This window comes from Corythoichthys intestinalis, chromosome 9, assembly GCF_030265065.1.
Source record: "Corythoichthys intestinalis isolate RoL2023-P3 chromosome 9, ASM3026506v1, whole genome shotgun sequence".
Classification (NCBI taxonomy): Eukaryota; Metazoa; Chordata; class Actinopteri; order Syngnathiformes; family Syngnathidae; genus Corythoichthys; species Corythoichthys intestinalis.
This window is the reverse complement of record NC_080403.1, coordinates 41,493,429-41,506,531: the sequence shown is the minus strand read 5'-3', so window position 1 is coordinate 41,506,531 and position 13,103 is coordinate 41,493,429. Positions and strand designations below refer to the sequence as shown.

Genomic DNA, 13,103 nt, shown 5'->3' with positions numbered 1-13,103 from the left:
TGTGACGTCTTAAGGTGCAAGGCATCTGTGTTTATGTTGGTATGCAATCTGAGGAAGTGTTTAACAATAACTGTGCATGTGGAAGGAGCAGATTCCTTGTCATTAGTCATTGACAGGATGCTTTTTTTGTCTGCAAAGGTATGGCAAGATTGTGTCTACCAAAGCCATCTTGGATAAAACCACCAACAAATGTAAAGGTGAGTTGATTTAAACAGGCTGCTCACCAGTACATGTTTCTCAGACTTGTGGATGAGGATGGGTATTTTAAGATGTTTTCCTTATAAGATAATATAAGAAACAATCAATTAATGGTCAATATCTGAAATACAAAATCATTTTATGAAACAATATTCGAAACAATGAACTATTACTAGCCTTGGTGTAAATGCAAAAGGGTTACTTTTAAAGAACAGTATATTCTGAAGCTGTCAAATAAATTCTATCACGTTCAAATTCACGTGAAACACCTGTTATTGATATGCTAACTTTACTAACTAGCGACACATTAGTCCATCGCCTTTGCAGAAAGCTTTGCTGTTGTTAAATGTGGAATTGCAATTAGGGCTGCAGCTATCGAATATTTTAGTAATTGAGTATTCTACTGAAAATTCCATCCATAAATCGAGTAATCAGATAAAACATTTTTTTAGGTAAAGAGCAATTATAAATATACACGAGAACAAGACAATTCACCTAATATTGGAACCACATATAGACAATCAATGTCTTTATTTTAGATGTAGATTGTTGAAAACAGCCAACAATTGCATCTCAGATGTGACTAGGAAAATAAAACTACAAATTCACTGCTTTCACTCAAAAAACTTAAGATCTTATTTAAAAAAAAAAAAAAAAAAAAATCTCATTTCATACCTAAAAATGCAATTACGCTTGAAAACACACATTACTAAAAAGTTAGGTGTTTTCCCACGTGTTTCAATTGATGTTCCATTTGTGTCAAGCTATTTTTAAGCTTTAGTTAGGTTTTAAGTTGGTCTAAATTGTAAGTCCTGATAGGATTTTGAGTTTTTACAGTGTTCAAAATAAATGTATGATGCCTGCTGTATTGGCACACATTAGACACCAGTGCTACTTGGTGTTTTATCTAGCAATTACTACCGAGCTAAAATTGACAGTTAGCTTTATTATGTTTTTATTTTACACCTTCATCCCTTTACAGTGCTGGGTTTTTACAGATTAAATAAAACCTGTATGCAACACACGTTACCCACGCATCGACAGTAGTGATAATTAATAGAAACCTAGCCCTCTGCAGGGCTAACGTTACGTTAGCAATGTAAAGTAACGTTAATCTTATTTATTAGCTTACTGCTTTAAGATGGTGGCTGTTTACCAAAGCCGGTGAGTCTGTCATTTCATATCTAGTTCTATATACATGTGATATCTATGAAACGCATCAGACGCTACCACTATAGCATCATGTGGGCGTAGTTTATAGCGGCTGTCGGCTGCAGTCAGGAATTATTGCTTCTTCCTCTACGCATGTCACGTCAATGCGCTGTGCCGCATTAAAAGTAGTCCGGGCAAAACATCATGCTTAGAGGTGGCAAAATTAAACGATTCTTCGAGGCGGAGAAAATGCCTCGATCAATTTTTAAAATCAAGTTACTCAAATTATTCGAGTAATCGTTTCAGCTCTAATTGCAATATTTAAGCTTCACTTTTGATTACCAAATTACTTACACATAATCCCTTTTTAATTAAATTGAGAATTAGATGGCAGTCCATTGTGGTAGCTAACTGAAGTAGTTGACTGACCATAACAAGATCCTTATGACAATTCTTAATGATTAATGATCATCATCATCAATCAGGATATCCATCTCCATTGGTGCAGAATAAATTAAAACCTTTGTAGCTTTTATTATATAATACGATCTCACAAAGTCAAAATGTTTAACATTTCAGTACTAAAGGTTTTTAATGTGAATGTGCATTTGACAGGCTATGGCTTTGTGGACTTTGACAGTCCGGCAGCAGCTCAGAAAGCTGTTACGGATCTAAAATCAAGTGGCGTCCAGGCACAGATGGCCAAAGTAAGTTTGCATTTACTTTTAAAAATCCCACCTCACTTCATTTGAGCCTGCACAAACTACTGTAGTACTTTCACAACACAACGCTTTCTACTTGACAACACCAGTTTAGTAGTATTTACAGTAGCAATCACGTGGAAGGTTCAAGCCTTGTTGTATTGTCTTCATTTGCGTCCTCACAACCACCTCCCTTGTTTCCCCACGCGCCAGCTTGTCTTTGCGTGTGTACGTTGCTAACTGGCTCCCTTTGTGTGAAGCTCTTGTTCAGAGAGCTTTGTGCGGGTGTCTGCAGTCAAAGCAGCCTCTTGTCGGCCCATTAAGCTGATCCCCCTGGCTCTCTGGCTCCCCATTGAGGGAACACAGGGGCGAGTGCCACTACAGCCTCCGTCAATGGGCCAGTTACAATGGCTTGGCATTGTCCTGCGTCTGGGCCCAAGGCCTGGGGCTGACACCCGCACCATATTCACTCAATCCTCAAGTTCCTGCCTCCTCCTCGTGTCCACTGTAATGTCACACCAGGGTATACCCTGCACTGTAAGCAATCAACACCCTAACTTCATGCAATATTGTGCATCTCCATATCAGACAAGTGCAACTAGACACCATAATGTGCCTCACCCAGACAGCTTGCGCTCCGGCAGTGGTGTTGATAACCACAATAAAAGCCTAAATATACACAGCTGGCGCAGACCGACGGGGTTACTTCAGGTTGCAAGAACAGTCTGATTTTTTAATATGAACCCTTATGCCTACACCGTGGCTTCTTTTTTTTCTTGAATCAAAGTGTTCTCTTAAATGGTCTCAGAGTGCACTCTTTCTCCAAGTAAGCAGTCCTAGCAGAAAGCATTTTTGAGTGCCTGGGGAACAATGACACAATTAAAAATATAAGCCTCTTTACTTGCCTGCCCCTCCCTGTGCAAATGGGCCAAACAGAGGGACACTCCCCAGCAGACACTCACGCTCACCTGTGACACCTTCACAGCGAATGAACTGGTGCCAGCCCCACCTAGCGTATTGTCCAGCACAGGTTCAATATTTGAGCGATTGGAGCTAGGAGAGATGATGAGTGAATAGAATATGTAAAGAGAGGTGGGTTTTATTTGTTCTGCTTGTCGTAGAGTCCTCAACAAAATTACACTTTTGTCAATGACCTCCAGCAATCTGCTGATGTGTTACACAATCAGCTTATTGCTGAAGTGCCACACCCAGAATGCTGCATATCAGTGGAAAAAAATACGGTGTTTCTTGACAGAGAATAGAATCAAACCTTATCCGCAGTATACAACTTGCAGAGATGTCCTCGTTTACCGACCCTGAACTTTAAAAATAAGTTTTCTTCTTCATTTGTCAAGCCTGATTAGAAATATGATTTGCTTGTCCATACCTAACCATGTTGCAGTTGCGAAAAGATGGAAATCAACAAGATGAATTAAGTCCTCAGATGATTCGGATGACATCAGAAGATCCATTTATCGTCTTTTCATTCATCCTGCTTTAACATTAGTCCAAACTCCCACTGCTTCCTATCCTGTCATTTCCTCCTCCAGTCCCAAATATTATTGGAAGACACTCATTCATCTCACCCGCCCCTTTCCTTTCTGTGCATTTTCCCTTCCTCCGTCTAGCCCAGTCTTTTTGCTCCCAGTTGCTAGGCTTCTGTTGCTCTGTGAACTCTTTAAGTTCATGCCTGACTTCCTTTCTGCCTCTGCAGTCTGACACGGTTTCACTTTCAGGCTAGCGCCATAAAAATTAAGTCTCGAAACTATATTTGTAAGTATAATCTCTCTGCTTTAATGGACTCGCAGCTGTCAATATTTCTTAATTAGATGACATTTCGCCGCAGTTTGCGGGAGTTGACAAGTTCTCATTTGCATGTGTGAATATATTAATGACTGGGCACAGTTTTAAAAGTGACAGTCAGCTTAGTCAAATCAGTGACACACCATTAGCGTAAGTGACAAATTAGTCAGGGTTTCACTTATATATTTATTTTAAGTCGGGCACTTATTTATTTTTCTTAATGTCTTGTATTGGGCATTATTGCTAAATATACTTAGAAAAGGATTAATATGATTAGACAATTGCACAATAATGGGAACTGGGGTCATGCAGCTAAATACTTTGGTTTATGCATGTAAGTATGCCGGTAAGAGATTACCATATTTAAAATCTTTTACGAGACCAGAACTATTACAGAGAATTATTTCACTTATCACTGGAAATACAGTACGTACAGTTGCATCAGCGAACCTTATGGATGAACATGTTGCAAAATACTTTTTGTAAAAATCCCAGCCTCCAAAAGTATTTATACAAAACAGTGTACTATGTTATGTACAAGCTTTGACCCGTACCTTTCAAACACAAATGAGGCTGAGTATTACCTCTGCCAAGTGCAAATGCTAGGAGACAAGTAATATTGCTTTGATCGTCGTTATGGTACTGGTAGTTAGTTCGTAAACTCATACATTCACAATTCTCACAAAACTACTGTAATTTTTGGACTACAAACCACTACTTTTTCCCCTCATTTTGAATCTAGTGGCTACCAGTGTGGTTTATTTCTTGATTTATTTGAGTTAATAGGTAACTGTTTATGTGACAGCGGCATCATAAGACTGTCAGAAGACCGTCATAATTATGACATGACACTGTCATGAGCATTAATGAATGCTTACGACTGATGTCATGAAATGTCATTCGACAAATTTTGTCACTAACTCCATTTATGTCCGGTCCGGATCTTATACATCCATTCGAAAGTGAGATTATTTGCTGGATGGTACTTAATCACTAATAAGCACTCATTAATGCTCATGCATAGATTTCATAATATATTGATAGGGCACGGGGCCTATTAGTAGGGGGCCCCATCTCCGTCAAAGCTGACCGAGTGGAAAGGGTTAGTTAAGGTAAGTTGAAAATCCTTGTGGATAAATGCTTAAATTCCTGAATTGTTTATAGATATGGACATAAAACAGTCTCGATTCTTGGTTAAAAGCAATAAAAACGGGCAGTTAGCATTTATTTTACGTAAATGTTGAATGTGCTGCTAGACTTTAAGCCACTGTGGTGCCTCCTTATTACCACAAAGAGCTTTTTACGTTGAAAATTCTTGTGAATAAATGCTAAAATCCCTGAGTTTTTAAAGATGTGGACGTAAAACAGTCTCGATTCTTGGTTAGAAGCAAAAAGGAAAAAAAAACAGGCAGTTAGCATTTATTTTACATAAATATGTCGAATGTGCTCCAAGTCTTTAAGCCACTGTGGCGCCGTCTTATGACCACAATGAGCTTTTTACGTTGAAAATTCTTGTAAATAAATGCTTAAATTACTGAATTCTTTATAGATACGGACGTAAAACAGTCTCGATTCTTGGTTAAAAGCAAAAAAAAACAAAAAAAAACAGGGCAATTAGCATTTATTTTACGTGAATATGTTGAATGTTCTGCTAGTCTTTAAGCCACTTTGGCGCCACAATCACCACAAAAAAAGTTTTACGTTGAAAAATGTAAAATAGTCTCAATTCTTGGTTAAATGCAAAAAAATGGGCAGTTAGCATTTATTTTACGTAAAATATTCCTAAATATGATGCCAATGCTGTAGCGTTTTATTTCTCCCATTGATTTTTTGACCTTTTGACCTTTTTTCACGTTTCAAAATGCATGCATGGAACGAAAAATATAATAGTTACCTTGAATCCTCGAACAGATAGCTCCCTAGACAATCCTTCCTGTTTGTATACGGTACAGCTTTCGTACTTTTTTAACCTAAATCCGGCATTTGATCGCTGCATGTGTTTGAGAATAACTGCGACAGACTGAAGCGGAGTGTGGGATGGCCCCCTACTTGAAGGCATGGCGCAGTGTCTGGGGAATGTGTCCTGTAAATATCATTATTAATCTATGGTGTATGACAGATGTCATTAAAATGTAATTCGGCAAATTTTGTCACTAACTCCATTTATGTCCAGTCCGGACCTTATACAGTCATTGAAAAGTGAGATAATTTGCCGGATAACACTTAATGACATCTGTTATAAACATTCATTAATGCTCATGACAGTGTTGTTTCATTATTATAACGGTCTTATGGCAGTCTTATGACGCCGCTGACAGTGAGCACAGCTGCTGCTTATAGTCCCGTGCGGCTTATAGTAAACAAATGCAGCTTTCATTTCAATTTTGGTGGGTGCAGCTAATAGTCAGGTGGGCCTTATAGTCTGAAAATTATGGTAGGTGAACGGTTGGCTCATTACATTTTGGGGGGGATCTCTGTAAAGTTGGAGATATTTTCCCTTTAGATAAATCGCACCATCCCTCTTTGGTCAGAGAATGGCTTCATCCTCCAAATGAATGAACAAATAGTTTATGTAATAATTTTGAACACCCACCTCCCTAACAGCAACAAGAGCAGGACCCCACCAACCTTTACATCTCCAACCTGCCAGTGTCCATGGATGAGCAAGAGCTAGAGAGCATGCTCAAGTCATTCGGCCAGGTCATTTCTACGCGCATTCTGCGAGATGCCAACGGGACCAGCCGTGGTGTGGGATTTGCCAGGTCAGACTATAGCCATTCAAATGAAGAAGATAAAATGCACGAGTGCGTATACTTATTTAATTTTTATCGCAGGATGGAGTCCACCGAGAAATGCGAGGCCATAATTCAGCATTTCAATGGCAAATTCATCAAGACTCCACCCGGAGTGCCGGGTGTGTGGAATTATTAGTATTTTTTTATGTTACTACACCCTCTTAATGCTGTTTTTGTTGGTGCCACAGTTCACGTTTATGTCCCCCCACTGCGATTGCTCAATTCACTAATCTTTTTGATCTTTTGCTTTCCCAGTGCCCACAGAGCCCTTATTATGTAAGTTTGCAGATGGGGGTCAGAAAAAGAGGCAGAACCAGGGAAAGTACCTCCCCAACGGAAGGCCCTGGGCCAGAGACGGCGAGACCGTAAGTAACTTTTCTAAACTAGTAAAATTTTGAGCTGAATGCACTGCTGTATGCATGACCTCACTGGTTCTGAATCCCACATTGTTTTCCCAGGGAGGAATGACGCTTGCATATGACCCCACAGCATTACAAAATGGGTGAGTGGTATGCAAGGCCTGAGTGAAAACAGCCCCAACTTGCATGCAAATAAGATTTCTGCTACAATGCTGCCCCCTGCTTCATTGTTGAGGATGTGTTTGCCAGATCATAAGTTAAACTTTTCATATAATTTTTAATATATTAAATATATTTTAAAGTAAATTTATGATTTCGTTCCAAGTACATCACAGATGTTTAATATGATATGATGAATGATGGAAATGCGCAAATATTGAGGAAGATGTAGTACTGAACAGAGGAGCTACATTGTCAAACTGTTTGTTACGCCATTTCAGTTTTCCTGATTTATTGAGCGTGGCTAAAATGGTGCCATGTAACATACTTTGGAGCATAGTTTGAGTTCTCCTCCCTCGCTTTATTACATTTTGAGTCTCATCAATTTCATCGTTGGTTAGTAAGGATTGCACCGTGAATCGAGTACGTAACTGACACCTAATCGATTTTATCGTAATTTTCGGACTATCTGCTACTTTTTTCTCCCCATTTGAACTCTGCGACTTTACTAACAAAGCAGCTCATTTAGGCTGTTTTTTTTTTTTTTTTAACCGGACAAACAAGCTTTGTCTTCTCGTTCCAACAACAACAAAAAAGTACCGTATTTTTCGGCCTATAATTCTCGCATGAGTATAAGTCCCACCAGCCAAAAAGTGCGCTATGAAGAGGGAAAAAAAAATATAAGTTGCATAATTGTATTGAGTTCATTTGTCTACACTTATTAGATTAGTTGACTTTTATTGTTTTATTTACCTGACATGTTTCGGCGACTACTTCCGTCTTCATTAGAGTGTCACTGATGTTGGTGTGACGTGTCTTAATCAGCTGATGGATGAAATGCTACGTAAACGACATACTGGAAAAAGTAAAAACAGCACATACAAAACAACTCACAGACCACCTCAACACCATAGACACAACAAATTCATCAAATTCACCCATGAAGAGGAAACCGATCAATCCTTAGCCTTTCTGGACATAAACGTACACCACACAGACAACGGAGACATCAAAATAAAAGTACACAGAACGCGCACACACACACTGACCAGTACCTCCTATGGACATCTGAACATCCCACTATCCACAAGCTGTCACTAGTCAAAAAATTACATGAACGTACAACAATAATCACGGACGCAGATGACAGAACACAGGAGGAAAAGCACATACAACATGCACTAAAAAGGTGTCAGTACCCACAGTGGGCAGTAGCAAAAGGGGGGGGGGGGACAAACAAAGCAAGAACACAGCTTTAGTGATATGGTGAGGCCGTACGTGAGCTGAGCGGAGTCAGGGAAGGTATCCAAAGAGTCATTAAAAAAATACAACATAAACACACAAGACAAACCACACACAACACAGCCAGATATTGGTCCATCCAAAGGACAAAATCCACCCAGAAAACAAATGCAACTCCGTATATGAAATTCCATGCAAATCATGCAATAACTCATACATCAGGGAGACAGGGAGGAGCTTTATTACAAGAAAACCAGAACACAAAAAGTAGTGTCAGAAGGAAACAGCAATAAGACAAACAAGGTCAAAAAAAGAACAAGCGCAACAGGAACACCACAAGTCAGCCATCACCGACCACTGCAAAAAGGAAAACCACATTATGGACCGGGAAAAGGTCAGAGTCATCCACAAAGAAAACAAACATCAGCGCTGGATCAGGGAGGCCATTGAAATCCGCAAGCGGGACCCGAGGACTATTACCAGGGACGAGGGGGCTTACATGCTCTCAACTACCTAGACCAGCATTCTGGAAGAGTCAATGTTTAGGAGAGGGCGTGACCCGCCTGTCAAATCTGACAGGTGAGTCACACCTTCATCCATCAGTTGATAAAGACGCGTCACACCAACATCGATGACACTCTGATGAAGGCGGAAGTAGTCACCAAAACATGTCAGGTAATTAAAACAACCTAAAACAATAGTCAGGGATAAAAGAAAATTTCAACTAAAGTATAAGTCGCATTTTGGGGGGAAATTTATTTGGTAAAATCCAACACTAAGAAACAGACGTAATTTGAAAGGCAATCTAAAATAAAAACAGAATAGAGAACAATAGGCCGACTAAGTGTACGGTGTGCTAATGTTACATGACGCATAAAGAACAAACTGAAAACGTGCCCGACTTAGTGTACGGTATGCTAATGTTACATGACGCATAAACAACGAACTGAGAACGTGCCCGGTATGTTAACATTACATGGCTATTAAGAGTTATTAAGATAACTATAGGATAAAGAACATGCTAAAAAGTTTATCAATCAGTGTCACTCCAAATGACATGACATGAAATGATATAATAATGTGTGAATAATTTCACACATATGTCGCTCCAGGGTTTAAAGTGCCTGTGCCAGCATAAAAAAAAAATCTTAAATATCATTATTATTATGTGAATTAAAATCATATTTTGAGACGATTTGACTATATACAATTTGGCCAAGCGCAGATGACGAGAAATTCGTCTTTTAATATAATTTATTCTTAAACTGATTTAGAATTCAGCCCAATGAGGGGGAAGATTCAGAATGAGGAAAATGCGACAGAGAGAAGCAAAATGTCATTGATTCAATCTCTCTACTCCAATATTTTTACAGGATATTCTTTTTATCTATGTATTTTTCCCCAATTTCTAAATAAATGGTATAGTCATGATAAATAACAGTATTGTGCTAAATGGAATATGAAATATTAAAAATGTATTTATTCAGTATGACAGGGCAAAATTACTGCATAATGGTCAAAACTGCCGACTTCTTAACCTCTTGAACGAATTTTATGCCACCGGAGTTAGTCGGGCTTTCCTCATTTCCCCTCCATGGCTTCGGAGACGGAGGAAAGAGCGTAAACAAAACAGGAGGTGTGACAGTTAGCCGACGTGCTAACCCAAACCGAGCAGCTGTTCCAATCTTTTTCGCCTTTCGAAAACGAAAAATCACACAAAACTATCCTGACTCATGTCACACACGGCGGCGAGAGTGTCAGCCTTCACTGATCGGCCAGCCCCCGGTGGCGAGCAAGTTTCGGCTCGTCTTGTCCCCTGCTGCGGACAGGAGTGCTTGTTGCAGGGGACGCAGCTGGAAAATGACAGTGGGACAAACCGGCCAACGTCTGAGGAGCACGTGGCTTCCCAAGCCAAGGATAGCGGTCTATTGGCGGGCACACGAAGAGGACCGAGGGGGTGGAAGTGACCATGGTGTGTGACAAGCCGCTGGTCGTCGGCTGAGTGGCCTTCTCGGTCGACAGGCTGCATTGTCACCCACAAAATGCAAGCCACCTCCCTATTAAAACATGTGCCATTATCCCAGTATTTGACATGATACAAATACATACAAATACAATAAACAAATTAATCCGCAAAATCAGCTGAATCCCCAATCGTTCTGCATAAGACACTAATAGCTGAATTGTCTGGCTTCTGCATTCTTCCTCAATCCAGGCAGTCACTCATTTTCATGGCTCGGGATTCAAAAAATTAAATAAATAAATGGATCGCTTCCACACACATCTAAACGGTTCATTTCATTCAGGAGCATAAAATACTGTGTGAAATATGAAATAAAAAATGCTTTTTGCTGTCATAGGAACTTTAAATTACACCCCTGGCCAACTGTGAAAACAAATCTGACTTAGTCTGAAAAATACTGTATTTAATTTTGCTCCGTGGCCCAGCGCGTCATGATGACGTTGCCACTTGGGGTACGTCCTTCTTCCTTACATTCTATGGTTCCATTATGACATCATTCTTGAGTTCTGGTATGCTTCAACGCAAATGTATCCTTAGCTTTGTGTTAGCGCTCCAAAAACTGTGTGAGAAGGCAAGCTTTTTCATGTAAATACGAACGTGCCATCAAGAGAAATATTTTTCTAATATTAAATTTGATCAAACTTTGTTGATTACAGTGTTAAAATTTTATTTAGTAAATCAGATAAGGTTGTAATATGTTCTCTGTACAGCATAGGCCTTTTTTCAGAGTAGGTTTATGATTTCATCTCGTTTAATTCGACAGCTTCTACTCGTCGCCATACAGTCTGGCTCCTAACCGGATGATCGCCCAGACATCCCTCTCACCTTACATGCATTCTCCTGTCTCATCCTACCAGGTGGTGTATTTTATTTAAATGTCGACCTTTGGACTAAGATTTAATTGACAAATATTGAATAGTTAGTTCAGGAAGGCTCCACCACCACTTGTACCCTCGTGTGGATAAGTGGCATGAATGAAGGAATGAATGAATATACAGTCAGGCAGACAGCCAGACAGACCAATAATCAAATAACAGTCATTTACTGTCATTCTGCCCTCGCGTAAAGGTGCACAGCCCGTCCTGGATGCACCATCAGTCATACCTCATGCAGCCAGCTGTGAGTAGCATTTACTGTACACATCAGTTATTCAATCAGTCCGCTCAATCACCTCTGTAGCTCCGCCTTGAGTCACTATTCTGGATGCATTCACAGGGTACAGTTCTTACCCCAGCAATGGATCACACTATGTCCATCCAGCCCACGTCCATGATGGGACCTCTCGCCCAGCAGCTAAGCCACCTGTCCCTGGGTAGCACGGGCACTGTGAGTGTACACATATTCTCATTTGGTGGTATAGATCAGTGGGATCTGGGAACCCTTTTCAAGGTAGAAATGCTTCCAAAGCCCCTACATAAAGCTAACGGCAATTAAATACATTGGGAACTATAACATATAACAAAAATAAGCTTAATTAGTACCATAGCAGATTTGGAGGGTAACGATGTTATGTTTTGAAAATAAAGTCATAATTTTTCTAGAAAATAAAGTGTTATTTAAAAGAAGTACAACATTTAGGCTACGTTTACACGACAACGATTTTACGCAATCATGCAAAAGCATTGGCATTTGGGGGTGTGTCAAATACTATATATATATATATATATATATATATATATATATATATATATACAGTATATCTAAATAGGTATATAATTCTTTTTATTTATTTATTCGGGGAGGGGGGCATGAGCTACCCACACTAAAGTTGTGATCGACTGGTCAATCACGATCGACGTAATGGGCACCACAGCCTTAGACTATTTACAAGACGACATATTTTAGCAAGATACAAGGTCACAATCTTATTTGAATTTGTAATGCTGTATTTTACATTATTATATAACATCATAATACTGTATAACTAGGGCTGTCAAACGATTAAAATTTTTAATCAAGTTAATTACAGCTTAAAAATTAATTAATCGTAATTAATCGCAATTCAAACAATCTATAAAATATGCCATATTGTTCTGTAAATTATTTTTGGAATGGAAAAATAAGACAACACAGATATATACATTCAACATACGGTATATAAGTACTGTATTTGTTTATTACAACAATAAATTAACAAGATGGCATTAACATTATTAACATTCTGTTAAAGCGATCCATGGATTAAAAGACTTGTAGTTCTTAAAAGATAAATGTTAGTACAAGTTATAGAAATTTTATATTAAAACCCCTCTTAATGTTTTCGTTTTAATAAAATGTGTAAAATTTTCTGTCAAAAAATAAACTAGTAGCTCGCCATTGTTGATGTCAATAATTACACGATGCAGCAGAGGGTGACAAAACACCAAAAAACACAAGTAGCAAGTGGACATTATACTGTGCTGTCATTTTAATCTGTTTGAGCGGGGCATGTGCGTTAAATGCGTCAAATATTTTAACCTGATTAATTTTAAAAAATTAATTAACGTCCTTTAACGCGATTATTTTTGACAGCCCTAAATATAATGTCATAATAATGTATTATGTTTTTTTTTTTTTAAATCATATTTTAACAATGAAAGAGTTATTTTTAATAATGTATTTCAAAATATTTGCTGTTGTAACACGATGCCTTTGATTCAGAAAAATACACTTTTATTTCTAAAAATAATAG

General features: G+C 38.7%; 1 protein-coding gene across 2 annotated transcripts in view; it reads left to right on the top strand.

The window, feature by feature from the left end:
- The window catches only part of LOC130921327 (RNA-binding motif, single-stranded-interacting protein 2-like), an 81,658-nt gene that overhangs the window by 54,391 nt on the left and 14,164 nt on the right, over positions 1-13,103 (top strand). For both annotated transcript variants that reach the window (XM_057845060.1, XM_057845059.1), the window contains exons 3-11: positions 139-197; positions 1,966-2,057; positions 6,459-6,616; positions 6,689-6,768; positions 6,905-7,014; positions 7,108-7,151; positions 11,196-11,289; positions 11,501-11,551; positions 11,648-11,758. In XM_057845060.1, the coding sequence (XP_057701043.1) occupies positions 139-197; positions 1,966-2,057; positions 6,459-6,616; positions 6,689-6,768; positions 6,905-7,014; positions 7,108-7,151; positions 11,196-11,289; positions 11,501-11,551; positions 11,648-11,758 (799 nt within the window). The remainder of the gene's footprint in view (positions 1-138; positions 198-1,965; positions 2,058-6,458; positions 6,617-6,688; positions 6,769-6,904; positions 7,015-7,107; positions 7,152-11,195; positions 11,290-11,500; positions 11,552-11,647; positions 11,759-13,103) is intronic.